Here is a 19,482-nt window from a genome sequence, read left to right as displayed (position 1 = left end):
TTCGATGGCTTCTGTCCCAGGCCAGCAGCGGCTCCGGCTGTTCGGCATCAATGCGGGTGGCGATCTGATGTATCGAACGCCGTGGTAGAGGAAGGCTTTGGAGCATTCAGGCTGGAGGACGATGAGCTCGGAAGATGAGTGCCGATTGGAGAGGTGACTGGCACCTGCGTAACGAAAGACTTCAGAAGGCGGCGTTGGACAACCACCAGTTCGTCATGAGTGCCCTTCGACGGCCGGGATGTGGATTTGCGATGGACGGGTGGTGACAGCCTCGTCGCATGTGAGGAACAGCCTTTTCCGTTCGTTTGCATTCCACGAGTGTTGACGGTAGGAGAGCGGGCGACCGCAAGGACGTTCAGGAGAGGCCGACGTGGAGCCTCGACACTTGTAGGATTTCGAACTGGCGAGTCGTGCTGCAACGAGGGATTCCCCGAACATGGCTTCTCGGGGCATCTGCTCCACGGGAAGATGGGCTTCAGTAAGCACTGGAGCCGCCGCCATTCGTCGAATCCAGATCGTGTACCTCTGTCTCGACCTTCGCATCGAGTTCTTCGCCATCCGCCTCTACCGGACTGGTAGCGGAAGCTCCCGCGCCTCGATGTCCGAGTCCACGACACCCTTGCGCTGAGTCTGTCTCATCGGCCGAGTGAGTGCTGGTGGTGGCTCAATTGGGGACGATCCTGAGTCGCTTCTTTGCGCTGTTGGCTTCGGCTTCTTGGGCGCGGACTTCGTCGAGGACCGCGAGGGTGATGGTTTGGTCTTTGGCACTCCGGCGGCGTTTGCCGGAGACTTGGGAAAAGGCTTGTTGGTGTTGGTCTTGGGCCTCGGCAGGGCTTTCGCAAGTGGACAGCCGAGACTGCACCATCGACATCGTACGTCAGAAGAGTCTCCATGGTTGGCAGCGGTGGTGAGCAGGCCTTCCATTCCGGGTCTTAGTCGTGCCGATCTTGGGAGAAGACACATGCCTCACGCGGCGAGATGGAGCCTTGTCTCCGAGATCCAAAGCTCCTTCGCATGTACACATGCGTCATCCCAGTCGGCATATCTGGCGGCCATTGCTGACTTGATGTCTGCTGGTTGCGGGAGATCGAGCTGTGAAGTGGTGTTGCGATGATGATCCACCAGGCGGCATGAAAGATCTGCTCGAGAAGACCCTCCTGAGATGGCATCGGATGTCTTGAGGTATCTCGTGTGCATATAAATGCTGCAGGCGGGAAACATGGCGTAGAAGTGCCGAAGCGGCCATCGGACGTTGATTGAAGGACTCTCAGAGTATGATCGACACCGAGCTCGTACGTGGCGGAAGACCGTCTGATGTAGCCGCTTGCGCGTGCTGTCGGCACGCGAAACCCGTGCCTTTCGAGCAATGGTTTGTGAGCGTGCATCTTGGGTCCAACGTGTGTACGATGTCTTCGAGGAAGTTGGTGACGAGGTTCATGGACGGAGGTCTTTGATGTTGATCACTCGCGGAGGTTTGGGCTTTGCTTTTGCTGAAGGCGTTGAACATGTGGAAGATGGCGTATGTTGCTTATCGTTGAGCACTATTGTCCTGCTCAGACCTTTTGAGCTGAAACAGTGTTTCAGCGTCATTGGGATGAACAGGATGCTGTTCGCAGTTGTGGCCAGCCTCGTCGGCGTTACAGTGGTCGAGTAAACCCATCACAGCCGGTGTCTGTTGCCAGATCATCGTGGTCTCACCTACTTGTGAACCATCGCTCGTATCTTGTTGAGCTCTTTTCGGTATTTCTTGTTTGCTCTGCATCTTCAGTGCCTTGGGTTGAATGACCGTCAACTCTGAGGCGTCGGAGCGTAGACCGAGTAACTCTTGTCGACCTGGCGGTACATGCGGGTGGAGCGGGTGGCATGCCGGTAGTGAACTCTGAGTAGTCGTAGTAAGCAAGACGTCTCTGCCGGTCCGCGGGAACGTCGGCTTCATCCGCGAGTGTGCATTTGCGAAGATTGTACGGCCGCAAACCAGCCGGAAAGACCTCCGCTCTGTGCTTGGCGGATCATTCAATTGTGCTGGCTCTTTGACGGGAGCGGCATCAAATTTGCCAGATCTCCGAAATGTCCATGTTGTTCCGGATGGACGGTCTTTGTGATGAAGACGTGACATGCCGAGCAGTCAACTGGGGTATTCAACGGCAGAGGCGGTCGGAGAACGAACAACCTGGGATTCCCAGGCTGGCAATGCTTGATCCAACTTTCGGCGGGCTGGCTCTCTCTCGACCGATCATTGGAAACTTCCGTGTTCGATGCGTGGTTCAACGACTCCATCCTTGGCACTTGGGCTTGCGGTTACCGAGATTCCATGTTGCTTGACCGCTTGACGCAGGGCTGGTTGGGAGGTTTGCTAGGCTTTGTCGGCAGATGAAGTCCGGCGCTGGAGTTCTCGTTTTCATCATCGCCAGTGAGATCGATGACATTGGCCACGGCTGCGGTCGGAATTGGCCAAAGAGCGGGTAGATCGATCGACGAAGCAACGCAAGCTTCTTGCGAATTCGGCGTTTGCACCTCACAGTCGCGAGGTAGCCATGGAAGCAAATCCTTCGTGCGACGGTCGTCCGGGAGGCGCAACTCGCGTAAGGGAGTTGGATTGAGGGAAGGAAGCCTTTGAGAGGGCGGTATGCACAGCGCACGGTCACGTAGAGCCGGAGGGCGCCGGGTAATATGCTCCATCGGAAGGGCGTACGAATGTGACGGCGTCTGTTGCGAAAGCTCAACCGCGGACAGGGCGCGATGTGCGAGGGCAGGAGAGAAGCGATGTCCGAGAGGCGCTTCTGCATGACTGGAATGTGCGCATCGCTCGGGCTCCTCGGCCATGCAGTCGATCCTCTGCCGCCTGCCTTCCAGGTCGATCTGTCGCGGGCTTCCGACTGAAGATGTCCCACGTTTGTTTGGTCAAGGGACGTTGTTCTGGATGTCGCCACATCATCCCTCTCGAGAGGTTCATCCTGGACCCAGCAGACGTGAAAGGATGCCGTATATGCCGATCTTGAGTTCGAGACTTCTGACCTCAATGGAGAGTGTCGAATTGTTTCCGCGAGATCCCTGGTCTTCCGGTAAAGCGTCGTTTTACTGTTTCAAGGTCGGTTGCCGGTCTCTCTTTCGGCGCTCTTGGCCGCGAGCTGTTCTGCCTGATGATGCGTTGCTTGACTTCGTCAAAGCCATTCGGCGCTTGCGACTTCGTGCGCATAGCGGCGAGATCGAGAATCGGTCGGAGAGGGTCGACAGTGCGTCCAGGGCCAAGGCTTGGCTTGCTTGTGTCCGTAACTGCTCATGGCGGAATGTGAAACATGGTCGTGCCGCTCGAGGCCCAATGAGGCAAAGGCAGGGGTTTGCGAGAATATGTGGTTGCTCGGCAGACATGACATCGCTGCTGCTCCAACATCAAGCGTCTTGCGGTCGAAGACCATGACTGGTCTTGCGTGCGTGCGCTCGATCGGTCTCCATGAACTGTCCTCATCATGGTTGAAGTATTGCGCGTTGGCTGATGCTTCGTGAAGGTACCCTGACTGCGTGCTGGTTTGACGGCAGTAATGCTCGTGGAGCGGAGTACCGGACGTCGATGCTGGGCGATGGCGTCGACGTGGTGGTGACTTGAGGCTGCGGCAGAAGCCTGGCGTGAAGTGTCGATTGCGATTGCGGAGCGGTCGCGAGCATAATAATCGGAGCATTTGGGGCATCGCTTTGCTGCTCTCTCCACTTCCGGCTGGTACGCATGGGCTGTAGCTCTTTCAGAAATGACGAGCTGTGTTGTTGTCGAGCGGACGATCACGCTGGGTTGCTGCTGAACAGAAGGCAGTGATCTCGTACGGCGCGAAAGTGCAAGCAAGATGGTCCGTCTTGCTGCCGAGTTGTGGACATTGGCTAATCGCGAGTTGCTGTGAGCATCAGCAATATTCAATGAGCTTACCACCGAGTTCTTGCTCACGATGGACCGATCGCTCTCCCGACCGCTGGTGCGATGCTATTATGCATTCCGGACAAGAAGCCACGATTGGAATGCGATGCCGAGTGTGCGTTGGGTAGCCTGGGAAGTGGTAATTTTGTGAATCTGGTGTTGCAGCCCGCGTCGAGCGTCACGTCTGGGTGTGGATGTTCTCGACGATCGTTCTTAATTCAACGAGGTGTTGTCTCTCCGTTGGATGGAAAATGAAGGGTGGGATGAGCCGCGAAGTCAGCACGTTGACGGACCTGGGAACTTCTCCGGCGGCTTGGGGACGAACCATCGCACATAAGTGTGATGCTGAAGCGGAGCCTCGTGCGGATAGATGTGATGCTGAAGTGGAGTCTCGTCCGGATCGAGCCATGAACTTGCGGTGGCGGAACAGACACGGAAGAGCATTAAAGCTCTTCAGGAAATCTGTCTGTAAACTCCATCCAGTGGTTCAGGTCCGTAGACTGGTGTCTGCTCTCAAAGGCTGCTCTTGAGATCCAAGCTGGTTCGTGAGCTCCGCCAATTCTCAAGTCCACTTCTTCCAGGCTCTGCTCATCAAGTGAGGGCGTGAGGTGTGCGAGAAGCGTGCGTGCGAGGAGCGTGTATGCGAGGGTTGGCAAATCGAGGGCTTTGAGCATCTGAGGATCGTGCGGGCGAGGGCGTGAGGACCTCAGCAACGATGGCGCCAGGATCCCAGCAGTGAGGGCTTGCGATTCGAGGGTGCGAGGAGAGACTGTGCAAGGATCGAGTTTGCGAGATTGCCAAGACCGTAGCTCAGGAGGAAGGCGTGTACCGGCGCAGCGTTCCTGCGAAAGCGTGCAGCGAGAAGTAGCAGGCTCGGCGTGGATGTCAACAATCGTAGTCTGGAAGGGTCCGCTCGGGAGGTCCGGGTTGGAAGGCTTGGTTTGGGTGGGCGTGAGAGCGTGCAGGGCTCATGAGGGCGGCGTTCTCATGCAGCGATCTTATGCGGCGTTCGCGTGTAGCGTCTGGTGCCCATTCGATGCTCGCTCGTTCGTCCGTCTGGTCTCAGGTGCGAGGATTCTGCGTGCGACTGGTGCCGGGAGCCGCTCAACTGCGACGGTGTCGTCTGCGAGGACGTCTCTTGCGAGTGTCTCGACTGCGAGAGAGGGTGTTCGTATGTGGCGTTCGTGCGGCTCGTTGTGTGCGAGATTTGAGGGCTCGGGAGCTGTTTTCGACCGTTTGTGGGAGGGCGTGAACGCTGTTGTCGGATCGTGTAGTATGTCATTTCGTGACTGTGTTCCGATGGCCTCGTTCTCTCGTCCGTCTCGTCCGGATCAAGCCATGAGCTTGGTGTGGCGGAACAAGTACGGATGAGCATAACGTCCAAGGAAAGTCTCCATGTGCTCCGATGACGGGCCTGGCCAGAAGTTTTGCGGTAAAGCACCCCGGACCAGCTGATATGTACGGGGAGGTCTGTATGGTGAACTTGGTGATTGCAAAGAAGGGTGCTGCCGATGGGCAAAGACCAAGAGGAAAACTCTTCAAAGTAGTGCCGGAAGAGCTGAGATCCAGACACGGAGCATGTCACTGGCGGTACGTTTGGGGAGTCGAAGTCTGGCGCGGCAGCGGAGTTCGGAGCACCATCGAAGTGGACAAAGAGGAGCACGCCGGCCAAAGGCAGAATGGCTGATCTCGGTGACCTTCTCGTACCAAGCAGTTGGGCACCCAGGGATCAATGAGATGGCGCTCAAGGCGGCGACGAGCGGCCATTTTGTTCGTGGAGCGACTGACTGCGGATGCATGCGTTTATGGCTTGCCGAGTCGTTGGCGTAGCTGAGGCTACAACTTTGTGCCGAAGCCTTGCCAGAGTAAGTTTGCAGTCGGGTGGGCGTTCGAGTCTGCGGTCGACACAGCGTCGGTTCTGGAATGCGTGCTGGACTCCGTACTGGACTCCGTGCTGCATGACAGCCTTGGGAGCGATGTTGGACGTTCCGTTTGTGATGCCGACGTGACTGAGCCGCTCGATGCGATCGACCAGAGGGAGATAGGCGGAACCGAGCTTTCGCGAAGCAGAAAGCATCAGTGATAGCAAAAGGCCACCACCACCGCGTGAGTCCTTGCGATCACCCCGATCTGCCAGAAGTCTTCATTGAAAGGTTTCAGGGTTATGATGGTGAGATCGCCGTCGCAAGTGAAGGCTGAACGTTCTGTGGCCGCGGCTCCGCTGAGACTCTTTGCCGTTGGAAGGCAGCAGGGATGTGATAGCGCGGGATGGATAGCCATCGCGAGTGAAGGTCCGACGTGGTGTGAGACCAGTGAGCTGCTGCCTTGCTGAGCTCCGTTTACCTTCTCGGTGGAGGAGGAAGAGATAGTGCCGAGCTGCTTGGCCGAGAAGACCTCCTTCTATGACTTCCAGGTACTCTGAACGGTAACTCGTGTCTTGGAGCATCTCGTGTCTTGGAGACGTCTCTTGTCTTGAAGGCCACCCGTGCTCGAGAGTCGCTGTAAGAGGTCGCATCATCTCTGGACCAAGGTGGCTCACGTAAGCTTGAGTGAAGTGGCGGGCAATGTTGAGGTTCGATGATATCTGATAGAGTGTTCTGTTCCGGCTGCATCGTGCTCGAGATTGGGTTCAGCTGGCTTCGAGCAGACGATGGACTGGCTTGCTGATCTGCGGGCAGTCTAAGTGTGCTTGGTCTCCAGAGGACTCCAATTGAGGGCTGACGGGACAGGAGATGATCATCACGAGTGGAGACCCTGCGTTCTGTCATCAATCCAGGTGCGCCAACGAGTTGCTACCCGGCGGAGAACCCTTTCGAGTGTCCGCTGGAGGCTGTTTCGACAGGCTGTCAATTTCCGTGACCGCTGGATGAAGGCGCCCTGATGAGGTGAAAAGTTCGAAGATGTCTGTGCAGTCACCGACGGACCCGCGACGGCAAAGCGTCCCGAAAGTGCGTCCATATTTGTGACAAGAGCTGCAACTCCTGCGCGCACTCTTTCTTTTGGCGCCTGAACAGCCACGAACGACGGTCCTGGGCAGTCTACGCGAGCTCTCCATGACGTTGTCGCGGATAGGTTTTTGGCATTCTGTCGTCTTCATGGCAGGCACAGACAAGCTGCTGCTTTGTGGAGATGGCGTGCGAGCGTCGGCCAGAGGCTGGAGCGAAAGGAAAGAAGCTCGGGCTGAGTTGCTGCCAAAATGACTTCGGATGTTGATCAAGGCAGCGTCGGCATCTTGAGGAAGTGAAGATAGTTGGTGAATGCGGCGACAGCATCTTGAAGATGTCAAGAAAGTTGAGTAGGCCGAAATGAGATAAGAGAAAGCGAGAGGATTTGCTCTCCTGAAGCAGTCGCGTTGTCCACGGGTGTTGCAGTCGCTAAAGTGGTTGCTCCGGCACAAACGATGCTGGAATGGCATGCCCATCCGAGAGAAGAGGTGCATGATCATCGCCTCTGGACTTTTGCAGCCTCAGCGTTCCAGTACTGCGCTGAATCGATTCAAAAACGGGCCGTAGAGGTCAAAGCTCTGAAAAGAGAGCCCATATGCTGTAGCATCGGCTCGGGATGTCGTTCGGGCGCAGGTAGGTCATCTATGAGGATGATGCTCTTGACTCTGGCCAGCGAGCCGAGAACTTTCGGTGCTGCTGATTGTATGGATCATTCGGGTTCGCCAGCGTGGGCACAATTGTCGAGATGAACAGCGTGAAGATGTCCTTCTATTGCGAAGGTTGGAAGGGTGCATCGGGCGCTGTGAGCTCAAAGACCTCGACAATGTATAACATCGCATATGCCTTGACTCCGCCTCCAGAATGTCGCTCAACAGCTTGTGCGGAGTAGTGGCGGTCACAGCACTGATCTCTAGCGTCGTCAAAGCAAGTGATGGCAAAGCTCCGGGTCCGGTAGGAAATGAACTTGGGAGACCATTGCCATTCGACGATAGAATTCCGCTCGGAGAGGCAGGAATGTCTCCCGTCGGGACGGTCAAGGATGGCAGAGCGTCGGATCCGGTCGGGACAGAAGTGGGGACGGTATTGGTCACAGCGGAAATCGTCGGCATGGTGGTCAGAAGGCGGAACGGTTCCAGTGGCGAGGAGTTGACGGGTGCAGGGGTTACCCTTTTCGCGGCACCATCTGGACTGGGCGGGCGGAAGATGACCGAGGCGTTTGCTTGGCTGCACGCCCATTTGTTGAGTCTCGTCCTCCTCACGAGTAGCACCACGATTGCTTGTCGAGCTGCCAACTTCCCCAGAGCCTTGCTCTCCACCATTCAACACGAAGCGAATCGTTCTGGGCTCCAGTATATCAAGGAAGCAAACCGGCTTTCGCTGCGGAGATCGAGGCTCGGAGCCACGCGGATGACTCCACTGAGCGATCGTTCTGGGCTCGATTGTCGGGAGGAAGCAAACGGGCTCTCGCTGCGGAGGTCAAGGCTCGGAGCCACGCGGATGAGTTGACTGGGCGATGGTTCTGGGCGATGGTTCTGGGCTCAACACTCTGGAGGCAAGCAGACCGGCTCCCGCTGCGGCTGCGGAGGGCAGGGCTCGGAGCTGCGCGGGTGAGTTGTCATTGCGATGTGATTGGCACTGAGATCGAAAGTCGGAGTAGAGAGATGCTGGACGTGGACGACTGGACAAAGTCTTCATGTCAGCAAGTGGGTGAAGATAGAAGATCTCAAGGAGCATTTCACTTACGTCTGTTTGGCTGAGCTGGCAGTGTGGATTGAGCAGCTGAACGATCAGAAAAGCGTGCCGGAGTGTCCGTCCGGGGTAGGGGTCTGATGGCGCTCTTCGTCCGCGCGCCTGGCGTGGGTCTCGACGGGAAGACAGTGACGAAGGTTTTGAGGACCATGCTGGTCGAAGCGTTGGATGCAGGCTCTTCTGGAGGAACGGGAAGATGTTGAATATGTCCTCATGACCGAGGACCGTGATGTGTGATCAGTGGCTGTGCTGTACGAAGACCGAGGCCTTGTTGTAAGTTTTTGGGAGTCTGTTCGTGGTGCAAACCGGTTGCGGCATGTGCTGTCCGTAGTGTGCTGACTGCTGATCGTGCAGGTTACATGGAGGTGGCATGAGATCGGTGTCGAGGCGACCTCGTCTCTGTTCAAGGGGTCGCGGTGATTCTGTCGGCGTGCTCCTCACTCCTTGCGTTGTCGCCTTTGTCTCTGGTGTTGCTGCTGCGGCCTTCTGCGGCATGACCGTGTGGAGGATAGTGTGTGCCGTCTCTTGCATGTTCTTCTTGTCGTGAGGAATCCGGGCTGGAAGGAAGCGGTGGCATCAGATCTGGGTCATAGCGCCCTCGTCGCTTGTCCGGTCGTGCATAATGACTCAGTCGGCGTGGCCATGGTTTCTGATGTTGCCGAGGCAGTCTTCTGCAGCGTGGCCGTGTGGAAAATTATGGGTGTCGTCTCTTACATGTTCTCCTTGTCTTGGAGTTTCCCGAGTGGAGGAGGGCAGCGGCATGAGATCTGAGTCATGGCTATCTCTTCGTTGCTCGATAGTCATCGACGCTTCAGTAGGCGTGCTCCTCACTCCCTGCGGTGTCGTCGTTGTCTTCGGTTTTGCTGGTGCGACCTTCTGCGACGTAGCCTTGTGTGAAATTGTGCGTGTCGTCCCTTGCATGTTCTCCTTGTCTTCCACGAACATTTCATGCCAGACGGCCTCCGCACTGGTGTCGCCGATGTCCACTGTATTCTCGTTCGTATCACTCGGCGGCGCAGCCCATGGCTGGCCAGCCATTCTGCTTTGCTCTTTCTCGGAGATAAAGGGCGAGCTGGGCGGACCGTTGATGCCGAAAATGCTGGGCTCCGAATGCGTCTCGAGCTGTATCGATGGCGACTCCCATGCACCCGGACGAGTGACAGACAGCCGAGACTGAGTGGCCGCAAACATTTCCAGCCAGTGGAGGCCAGGGTGTGGGAGGCAAGTTTGTTCACGAACCGAGACGATGGTAATTCCTGGTCAGCGTTCGTGATCCGGTGGAGGTCGTAAAGGGTGGCGTTGGTGGGTCAGAAGAGAGGCTCAAGCTTAGGCACCTCGAGTTGTACAGGTCGGTTGGCATGCGTAGTGGCCAAGATCGACCACGTCGGCAGCGTGCCTCTCCAGCATGCCAGATTAGCGTCTCTTTCCACCGGAGGCGTTTCCGCAAGTAGTGTTGATGTCGGAAAATCGCTGTGCGTCATCGATGTGTCCATTCTGGTTGCTCAGCCTGATGCTCGCACAGTCATTGCATGCTCTCAGACCTTGCCCAGCTCTTAATTGTACGTGTTGCTGCCGGTAGTTGGCAGCCAACGATTTAGCTGCGCTGGTCCGCATTATTAGGAATCATGCGTTCGCCGCGATGGGGGATGGGCGGTGTCGTGTGATGTGCGTGAAGCGTGAGTCTTTGATCGATGACCGGTAGCTTCGTCAAGTTGATGATCTTCATGAAGTGCGGCAGTTTGAGTCCGGTGCTGCCTGGCCGCAAGTCTCTGTGATGCTCGGTATTGGCCGGTGCGCTGAGGTATGCCGCTTTTGAGGTGGTCGTCTTCTTCGCTGCTGGCCGTATCTATCCTTCCCTTGCTGGCGATGTTGGTCCTGAGTTTGCGGGCGAGACGTCGTTGTGCTGCGGAGAATCTTGCATGCGTTCTCAAGTCTCGTCGTTGCCTGGTGCTGGTGCGGACGCTTGTGGAGCGAGTCTCGGAGACTGCGAAATGGTCGGCTTGGTCGGATTACTGGAGAAGCTGGTGCCTCTGCGTTGGAATTCCGAGAACGTCGTTCGTTACTGCCACCTTGGCTCGCTTTGCTTGTTGGTTGTTCAAGGATGTGTCCTCACTGCGACGTCCGTCTTTCCGGTGGTCTGGCTGGACTTGCCGGCGAGCTCATCAGCAGCGTCCCGACCTTGCGTGTCGACAGATCTCTCCGCGCTGCCTCGGACACCGCGACGAAGCTCTTTTGTCACTTTGCGTCGCATCTGACAGAGCTGATGTCTCCTTGTGTCGAGTCGGTCGAGGTGGAGACGATGTTCTTTCGCATGGCTGGTTGACTCTTGCTTTCGACAGCTCGACCAGCCGGTGTGAGCTTGTCTCAGGATTGTGTAGATGGTCTACTCGTTGTTCTCCTTGCACCTGTCTGCGAAGTTCCGCTCGAGTGATGCACAGCTCCGATGCTTGGAGCTCTTGCGGTAATCTGGAGGATCGTTGAGCATGTGGTAGGTCGAGCCTGGATCCGTCGTTGGAGCTCAAGAGGTAAGGAGCTTGGAGTTGAAGGTCGGAATTCAAGCATAGAGGTGAACGGTGGAGGCGAATGCCGGCGCCATGGACGGCTGAGTTGCGAAGCCGCCGAGACCATTGGGGTTGTGAAGCCAGGAGTCGACAGTTGCAGGCGGCGACAAAGCCCAGGGCTGGAGACGCAGGAGTGAAAGCCTACCAGTCGAGACGGAGGTATGGCGTTGAAGCAATGGAAGCCGAGAGGCATGGGCGGAGGTTCAACTGGAGGAGAGTTCCCGCAGCTGAGCATTCCGACAGGGACGGAAGAACTCGCGAGGTGGGTTGAGGTTTGACTTTGGTGAGACCAGATTGCTGTCATCCGGCAATGTCGTTCGTGCGCGACCATGCCAGGCAATCCGTCACCGAAATTTGTGGGCTTCATAGGCTGGAGAAGGAGCTTAGGCCTTCTCACGACGCTCGCTTCGCGGGTGTCACTCTGCGAGGCCCGTCTGACTCTTCAGGGGACCAGCCGTTCAGGATCTGTGATCCAGATATCTGCTGATGTTGGAGGCTGCTCTCAAATTCTGTTCTCCAATCCATCGGTTGTGTGCTCCGCCGAGTCTTCTGTCTTCTCAGTCCAGCATCTTCTCGAGCTCAGCTCAGCTCAGCTCAGCGCGTGCCAGTCCGAGCAAGAGTGTGCGAATGAGGGCGTGAGGATCTCAGCAAGTGCTGTTGCGAGTGTGCGAGGAACGGCAAGGCGAGCGAGGGCGTGCGAGGTGCGAGTGTGCGAGTGTGCGAGTGTGCGAGGAGGGAAGGAGCAGCAGGGTGAGCGATAGCCGCGAGTGGGCGAGGAGCGGCGAAGCGAGCGAAGGCTGCCCGCCGGAGAGGCGTAAGCTTCGAGGGTTGGAAAAAGACTCGATCACGCCTGAGACCGGCGTTTGAGAGCGTGTGCATGGACATCATGTTCGAACCTAAGAGCATGTGAGGCTTGCGAGGGCAGCATCATCCGTCGGATCCGCTCGAGGCTTGGCCGTTCGAGACTTGGCCGTTCGAGACTCATTCGTTTCGTCTTGACTGCGAGGATTGTTCGTTCGTTTTGTGCTTGGAGCCGCGCTCCACTGCGAGTTCATCCATTGCGAGGGTATGGCCTGCAGGGATGTGCTCTGCCAGGCTGTCGTCTGCGAGCGTGTGGTCTGCGAGCGTGTGGTCTGGGAGCGTGTGGTCTGCGAGGGTGTCGTCTGCGAGGATGTTTTCTGCGAGGTTGTCGTCTGCGAGGATGTCGTCTGCGAGGATGTCGTCTGCGAGGATGTCGTCTGCGAGGATGTCGTCTGCGAGGATGTCGTCTGCGAGGATGTCGTCTGCGAGGATGGTCGTACGCGGCGTTCGTGCGGAATGAGGGCAACTCTTGGGAGCTGTGCTTGATCATTCTTCGCCGGAGGGTGTGTTGTTGGCGAGCGTGGCTCCGGAGGACGTCAACGCTGGTGCTGGGACAGTCTCGTTCGTCCGGCTGCGATAGGGTGGTCTTGCTCTCAGCTACTAGACGGTACTGACAGTAGACGGCTCGAAGTCTTTTGGCTTCCTGGAGCAGCGGGCAGTTTGCCAGCGGAGGTGTGAAGATGGAGTCTGACGTGTGAAGTGGAAGTCTCCAGGCGGATGTATGAAGCCCAAGTGAACGTGGTTCGGCCAGGGCAGACGACGTTGAGTACAAGCTGGGACCGTATCGATCTTTGTCCTCGACAGGGAACTCGTCGACATGCTGGTCGCCATGGGAGAGCTCGGTGGCATTCGTGATTGGGAGCACAGCTCGTGTCATAGCTTGTCAGGCAGGGGCGGACGAAGTTGAAGCTGTTTCACAGCGTCAGCAACTGGGCATGATGGATTTTCTGCTCTGGTATGGTACTCGCTCTTGCATGAAACTCACTCTTGTAGACTGTCAAGTACGGCGACGCGTTCTTGTTCTGCCGCGGTGATCGATTGAGGCGGTGCTGGAGGTACCAGGACAGTCGGCGTGGTTTGGATGGCGAGTATGCACCGAGTTCGGGGAGGAGGCGGTGCTTGCGGCGAGCGCTACAGGAAAAGACCATATTAGCGAATATCGAGCGCGCTTCATTGCAGCGACCGGGGAGAACGTTACCTGCATTGGATCAAGGGCCAAGTGCTGGCTCCCGTCGAGCTGTGCGTGGCGGTGAACTGAGAGACAGGAAGCCAGACGACAAGATCATGAGTGGACCTGAGTTCGATGGAGGCTGTTGACGTATGGCTGTCGCTGGAGTGTTGTCGATTGGAGAGTTGCCGGTTGGAGGTTGTCGCTGGAGGCTGTCGACGTATGGCTGTCGACGTATGGCTATCGCTGGAGTGTTCTTGCTGGGGGGTCGTCGCTGGCGGGCTGTCGTTGGAGGATTCTTGCTGGAGGGTTCTCGCTGGAGTTTTGGTGGTTGGGGCTTGCCTCTGGAGGGGTGTCGCTTGAAGGCTGTCTCTGGAGGGCTCCGCTGCAGGCTTTGTCGCTGGAGGGTTGTTGATTGGAGGGTGTCGCTGGAAGGTTGTAGCTTGAGGGTCGTCCGGCGAGGATCGTTGAAGAGGGTTGTCGCTGGAGGGTCGTCGCTGGCGGGCTGTCATTGGAAAATTGTTGCGGGAGAGTTGCCGATCGGAGAGTCGCCCGCTGCAGGTTGTCGCTGGAGGGACCTCACTGGAGAGTTTCTCGCTGGAGGTTCGGTGGTTGGAGTTTGTCTCTGAAAAGTTGTCGCCGGACTCTTGGTAGTTGGAGGGTTGTCGCTTGAGGGTCGGCGCAGGAGGCTTCTCGATGGATGGTTGTCGCTGGATGGCTGGTGGTTGGAGGCTTTCGCTGGATGGGCTTGTCGCTGGAAGGTCGTCGCTGGAGGACTCCCCTGGAGGGTTTGGTGTTTGCAGGCTGTTGTTGGAGTGTTGTCGCTGGAAGGTGAAGGATCGGAGGTGGTCGCTGAGGGATTGGTGGTTGAAGGAAGTCGATGTGCGATGGGTGGTTGGAGGAAGTCGTTGTGCGATGGGTGGAATCGAGTCTGGTGAACGAAGTCAAGTTTGCTCAGAGCAGTCACAGGCAAGACACTTACTTCTGTATCCGCCTCGATCATTTCCCGTCAGGTGGTTGCTGTCTCCTCGGTAGCGTGAAGTGGTATCGAGTGTGGATTGTCTGCCGTGAAGTGTCCAACTGCCGAACTTCACCAAGCGACATCCATCTGCTCCGTGAGGAGTGAGTGTATCTGCAAGCTTTTGACGGCGAGCTGGTGCGAAGCGTGGACTGGAGCCTCAAACCAAACGACAGCTAGTGTCTTGCCGCTCCTTTGCAGGGGATGGCATGGTATCGAAGCAGCCGGACTTCACCATACGACGACCTCGCGAGGAGGTGTCTTACTGCGAACAGCATGGTCAGGAAGCGTGGGCTTGTTGACGGTGAGCGGCACCGGTGTCGAGCTTCATCAGCGAGACCATCTTCAGAGCACAAGCTAACGGTCCTCCGCCTGACCGTTATAGCTCACATGAAGGACGTCTGCCAGTTCGGAGAACTGTCTGATCGCGAAGCAGCCGGACTTCACCAACGTCGAGCTCGCGAGGAGGTCTCTTCGTGGTACCGAAGCGTGGGCTTGTTGACGGTGATCGGCACCGGTGTCGAGCTTCATCAGCGAGACCATCTTCAGAGCACAAGCTAACGGTCCTCCGCCTGACCGTTATAGCTCACATGAAGGACGTCTGCCAGTTCGGAGAACTGTCTGATCGTGAAGCAGCCGGACTTCACCATACGACAACCTCCCGGAAATGTATCCATGAGCGAGAGTTCGCGAGGAGGTGTCTTACTGCAAGCAGCATGGCCAGGAAGCGTGGGCTTGTCGTTTGTTGCGTGCGTGGTCGTGGTGCCGGCGGTGGTGGTCGAGTAGGTGCGATGCGTGGTAGTGGTGCCGGCGGTGCGGTTGGGTAGGTGCGATGCGTGGTACTGGTGCCGGCGGTGATGGTCGTCAAGTTGAGGGTGTTGGCGAATATGCATGGAGAATGTTGAGTATTGATGATGTGGAGTGTGGGTGGAGAGGTGGATGCCTGGCATGAAGGGACGGAAGCGGCGCTCTGGCTTGTTGACATGACGCGGAGCATGGAAGGGAAGCAGCGCTCTCAAAATTGACGCCGGGGTGGGAAAGCGCAATATGAGAACACGTCACACGATCGTGAACATAAGGTACTTTATGTGGAAAGTCAAGCATAAATGCATCCGTACTCACTGGTGCATGAATGAATTCGTACTTACTGCTGGGCGAAACGGAGATACAGTGATATCCTTGTCATGCACATAATGCTCATGGCTTGAAGCATGCAGTCAGACAAGTGCATCCATGAGGCTGGCGCCTTGACCTTTGCAGGTCTACTGTAGTAATGCAAACAAATGTACGTCCTGTCCCATCATTTCCAGCTCGTTGAGCTCCTCCCGTCCCACGGTATGAGGAAGAAAGTCCCTGGAAGGCCTCGTCAACGGCATCTCGCCCAGTCATGCCATCTTCATGAATTGTGGCAGACTTCATCCATGTCTGCGCTGGAGCTGGCATGGCCGTCAAAGTAATGTCGGCGGGGGACGTCGATCTGTGCGCTGGAGCTGGCACGGATGTCCAGGGAGTGTCGGCACGAGACTCAAGCTCAAAAGGCACATCAATGAGCTTGCTGATCCGCGTTCTTTGGGCCTGAAACGCAGAGGTGTTGTCCACGGCATGCACTGGACGTTCTGCGGCAGCGAATGAGATGTGACTTTGTGCGGGCGGGACTGTCTTCTGCACCGCACGTTCTGCGGCCGCGAACGAGATGTTACTCTGTGCGGGCGGAAATGTCTTCTGCGCGGGACGTTCTGCGGCAGCGAATGGGATCTTACTCTGTGCGGGCTGGACTGTCTTCTTGGCACCTCGAGTGGTATTGCGGAACGTGTTCTTTCGGGCATCCTTTGTCTTGAGAGCCTGTAAGCTGCTGTGGAATTTGCTGAGCTGGGCGATTTTGTCTTGGGAGCCTGCACGCTGCTGTGGGATGTGTTCGGCCGGGAGTCCTTTGTCTTGTGAGCCTTCAAGCTGCAATGTGCTGGGTCGGACATCCTTGGTTTATAGGTTCTCTTTGTTGCCTTCTGCATAGACATCGGTGTTCTGCTCTTCGCGGTCGGCGTCGCCATGGACATCTTCGTTGTCGGCCTCCTCATCTTGCTAATTTTCTTCTCGTTCAGGTATATCTCGTTGCGCGTCCTCCAAATCTTCTACCCACGCGCAATCGCGTTGATCGTCTCCGTGACCTGGCGCTCCTCGGGCCGGCACTCCTCACAAAAGTAATGCTCTGTTATATCGTCTTGATCGTCCGGAATAACCGTGCGAGCGGGGCAGGCGTCGCAACCAATGAACACACGCCTGTCCCTCGGTCTTGTGTTCCCACAGCTACAACGGATCTCATCATCCTCGTCTTCTCCTTCTTCTTCGGCGGCCAGATCGAGCTCGGCGGAGTTCTTGCGTCGCTGCCGCCGTTCTCTGCGTTTCTCGCACTGGAGACGCGCCCACTCTTCCTCCGGTGAGCCGTCGAGGCCGCATCATCATCACCAGCCTTGCTCTTTTTCGGCGGTCTGCTGGATTTCCTAGCCTGAGATGTGAAGGTTGGCTCGCAGGCGGCATCTCGAAGCTCGTTCGTAAGGTTGCGTCGGCAGCGGTTATGGCAGGATCATTTGGTCGCGGCGTGAGAGCTGGCATAGAGTCTCAGACCTCGTCGGCCAGAATGTCGTTATGCAGTGGCAGAATGCGGTTGTCCGGGCCAGAAAGACATTCAGGTCGTGGGAACGAGTGACGGCAGTTGATGAGCTTGACATCGTCGTAAAAGGACATCGAACAAGTGCATTATTGAGTACTGTGATGGAAGCATGATGAGATCGACGACTGCCAGATTCGCAATGCATGAGAAAAGGTGGCATTTCGGACATTGGAATAGTTCTACCCTTGTTCAAGTCGTGAGGCCGGCCATGCGATCCGGGTTCTGCAGACGCCTCGTTTTGACGCCCTATGCATGAAATATTGATTTGAATTTGGTGGAGCGGGCATTCCTGTGGGACACGTGACAAGGACGACGACGATGAAGAGAAGTTTTCTGGTTGACATCCGATAATGTAAATAGACATATCGACAGAGGAGATCGTTGCGAGTCGACTGGTGAGAGTCTCGAGTTGGGAAAGCGTTCAGTCATGGAACTTCATCAATTCTCACATGTGGCTACTCATATATATATTCTAACTGTGGTCACTCGCAGCAAAAACCGGCCTGCCGCTTTCAAGGCGTGAATTGCAGAGCGAGTGTTGTGTGATAGAATGGAGGAGAAGAATGCTCGAAGACTCTGGAAGGAGGAGCATAGCGGACTCCTTGCAGCGTTGCACAAAGTGAGGAGTGCCGGCAGTATCGAGATATCTCCGTGCAAAGGAAAACTCTAGCTTGGTATGAATGGAGTTGGGCGCTAAGTGTGGAAGACGTCTGCGGTGGAATGATTGCGAAGCGAGATCCTGCTCGTGTGAGGTACGGCCTGTCCGACAGAGAGGAGATGATTAACAAGAAGTGCTGGCTCGTTGACACTATAGCTTCAACCGGCGCAAGACGACGACACATGCAACGAGCCAAAAGCCCATGACCACCCATGCCAAGAGGCGTATTCGGCGGCGAGGTATGGTCGTTGTGGCGGCGGCGTGGGCTGCGTAGTGTTGTTCGAGCTCCTCAACGGCAGCTTGGAGATTGGCGACTTCCTCCTCATCACCAATATCAGAGTTGTCAAGCCACGGCTCCCAATCCTCCTCCTCCGGAATGACGACTATCTGGTCCCAATCAAAGGGTTCCGGCGGACTGATCGGCGGTACCATCTGTAAGTGGCTTTGAAGCCACCAGGCGCAGTTCGTCTCCAACATCGCGATGTCGACCGGGTGGCAGGCAGTCATGGCGTTGTCCTCGGCTCGAGCAGGCGAAGTTTTCTGGTCGGTCTCGGGTATTGCGATGGCGGCGGGATGGGAGGGAGCGATGGCGTTCGAGCCTGTGTCTTCTTCTGAGGTGGCATCGGAAGTGTTCCGATCGGCGGCGGAAGCTGCAGTGTTGATGAAATCGGCGGCGATGGTGTGCTCCGATAATTGACAAGAAGTGGCACCGTCTATGGAGACCACGGAATGAGAGCTTGGGGTATCGATAGCGAAGGGTGTACAGCCGATCCTGGAGGTTTCGTCCGTTTCTGGACTGTTGGTCGTGGGAACAGCTGACGCTAGGTTGATGGAGGGAGTCGTTGTTACATCGGCTGAAGAGGCATCGAGATGGAGATCGGCATACTCCATCAACCCGGTCGGGTTCGTATTGTCGAGAGTTTTGAGAGTGTCGATACAGTCCACAGATCGGCTTATTGGCACAAATGGGACCGCCGTCGGACTCTGCTTGCTGCGGATTGCCATCTCCGAGGATGGATAGGTTTGAAAGACGTCTTCGTGTTGCCAGTCGTTTGGATACACCTTGCGGCTCCGAATCTTACGTCCACTCGTCCTAAGAAACATGTCTACTGCCTGACCGCGTACTTGTTGCTGTTGGTATAAGAAGAGGAATGATAGAGGATTCTTCGAGTCTGGGTGAGAAAGCAAGGAAGGTAGGGAGTAGAGAGGGACGTGAGACGGGCGATGCAGTATGGTTGGTGATACAAACGGATAATCTGTTGGATTTACAAACGAATATGGTGCGGAGACAGCTTTGACAGATGTGATCACAATCACTTCTAGTCTCTAGCTTTGAGGCGATGCTCCTCGTATCTCGAACCTTAACTACTCGTACGGTCGCTCCTTCTGCAGTCGCATGAGTATAGACACGGCGAATTGGAATCCAGGAAAGCCTCTTCTAGCTTTGCCGTCCATGATGGATGGACACGTTGATCATTCGGGAGATGAGCCGGGAAGGTGCATATGCGATCAAGTCGATGGGCTTGAGACTTGAGGTTCATGCCAGGATTGAAGGGAGACGGGTTTACAAATATCCAGCCAGGATTGCAGCATCTCGCTTGGATGCCATGCAATGAACGATGAGATGAGAGTGGTGAAAAGTGAGACGTGAAGATGTGATGTCGTTGTCTTGAATGTTTCGACGGACCTGAGTCCGACGGACATGCCCCGCAGCTGCAGCACGAACACATCGTCATCCTCCATCGTCAACCGAAACCATTGCAAACCTCAGTCGCTACGACTTTGCTCATACACGCGCAGTGTCGCTCCATGTACTGGTCGACGACATCGCCCGCTGGTCAGCTGCCAGCCGCATTCTCACGCGCGTGAACGAAGAACACCTCAACTCTGCCCATCAGCAAAAACCTATGCTTCAGCTGGGCCTCATGCCATCGATTCCCGCGGCCCGGA

The 19,482-nt window shown here is 56.4% G+C and overlaps 3 protein-coding genes across 3 annotated transcripts; all 3 read right to left on the bottom strand.

Moving 5' to 3' along the window:
• Nucleotides 1-7,617: 7,617 nt before the first annotated feature.
• Nucleotides 7,618-9,789, bottom strand: MYCGRDRAFT_97727 (uncharacterized protein; the record flags this gene model as incomplete). Its single annotated transcript, XM_003847181.1, has 5 exons — nucleotides 7,618-8,316; nucleotides 8,412-8,527; nucleotides 8,593-8,778; nucleotides 9,040-9,247; nucleotides 9,313-9,789. The coding sequence occupies 5 exons, from the start codon at nucleotides 9,787-9,789 to the stop codon at nucleotides 7,618-7,620; spliced, it is 1,686 nt and encodes a 561-aa protein (XP_003847229.1).
• Nucleotides 9,790-13,214: 3,425 nt separating this feature from the next.
• On the bottom strand, nucleotides 13,215-13,700 carry MYCGRDRAFT_51711 (uncharacterized protein; the record flags this gene model as incomplete). The annotated part of the gene is made up of 1 exon (XM_003847180.1): nucleotides 13,215-13,700. One exon carries the CDS (start codon nucleotides 13,698-13,700, stop codon nucleotides 13,215-13,217), a length of 486 nt encoding a protein of 161 aa, XP_003847228.1.
• A 3,982-nt stretch (nucleotides 13,701-17,682) lies between these two features.
• On the bottom strand, nucleotides 17,683-18,987 carry MYCGRDRAFT_97725 (uncharacterized protein; the record flags this gene model as incomplete). Its single annotated transcript, XM_003847179.1, has 2 exons — nucleotides 17,683-18,625; nucleotides 18,908-18,987. 2 exons carry the CDS (start codon nucleotides 18,985-18,987, stop codon nucleotides 17,683-17,685), a joined length of 1,023 nt encoding a protein of 340 aa, XP_003847227.1.
• Between the last annotated feature and the right edge of the window lie 495 nt (nucleotides 18,988-19,482).

This window comes from Zymoseptoria tritici, chromosome 16 (assembly GCF_000219625.1).
Source record: "Zymoseptoria tritici IPO323 chromosome 16, whole genome shotgun sequence".
NCBI classification, from domain to species: domain Eukaryota; kingdom Fungi; phylum Ascomycota; class Dothideomycetes; order Mycosphaerellales; family Mycosphaerellaceae; genus Zymoseptoria; species Zymoseptoria tritici.
Note: the sequence above shows the minus strand (reverse complement) of the source record. Positions and strands in the feature narration are given on the sequence as shown.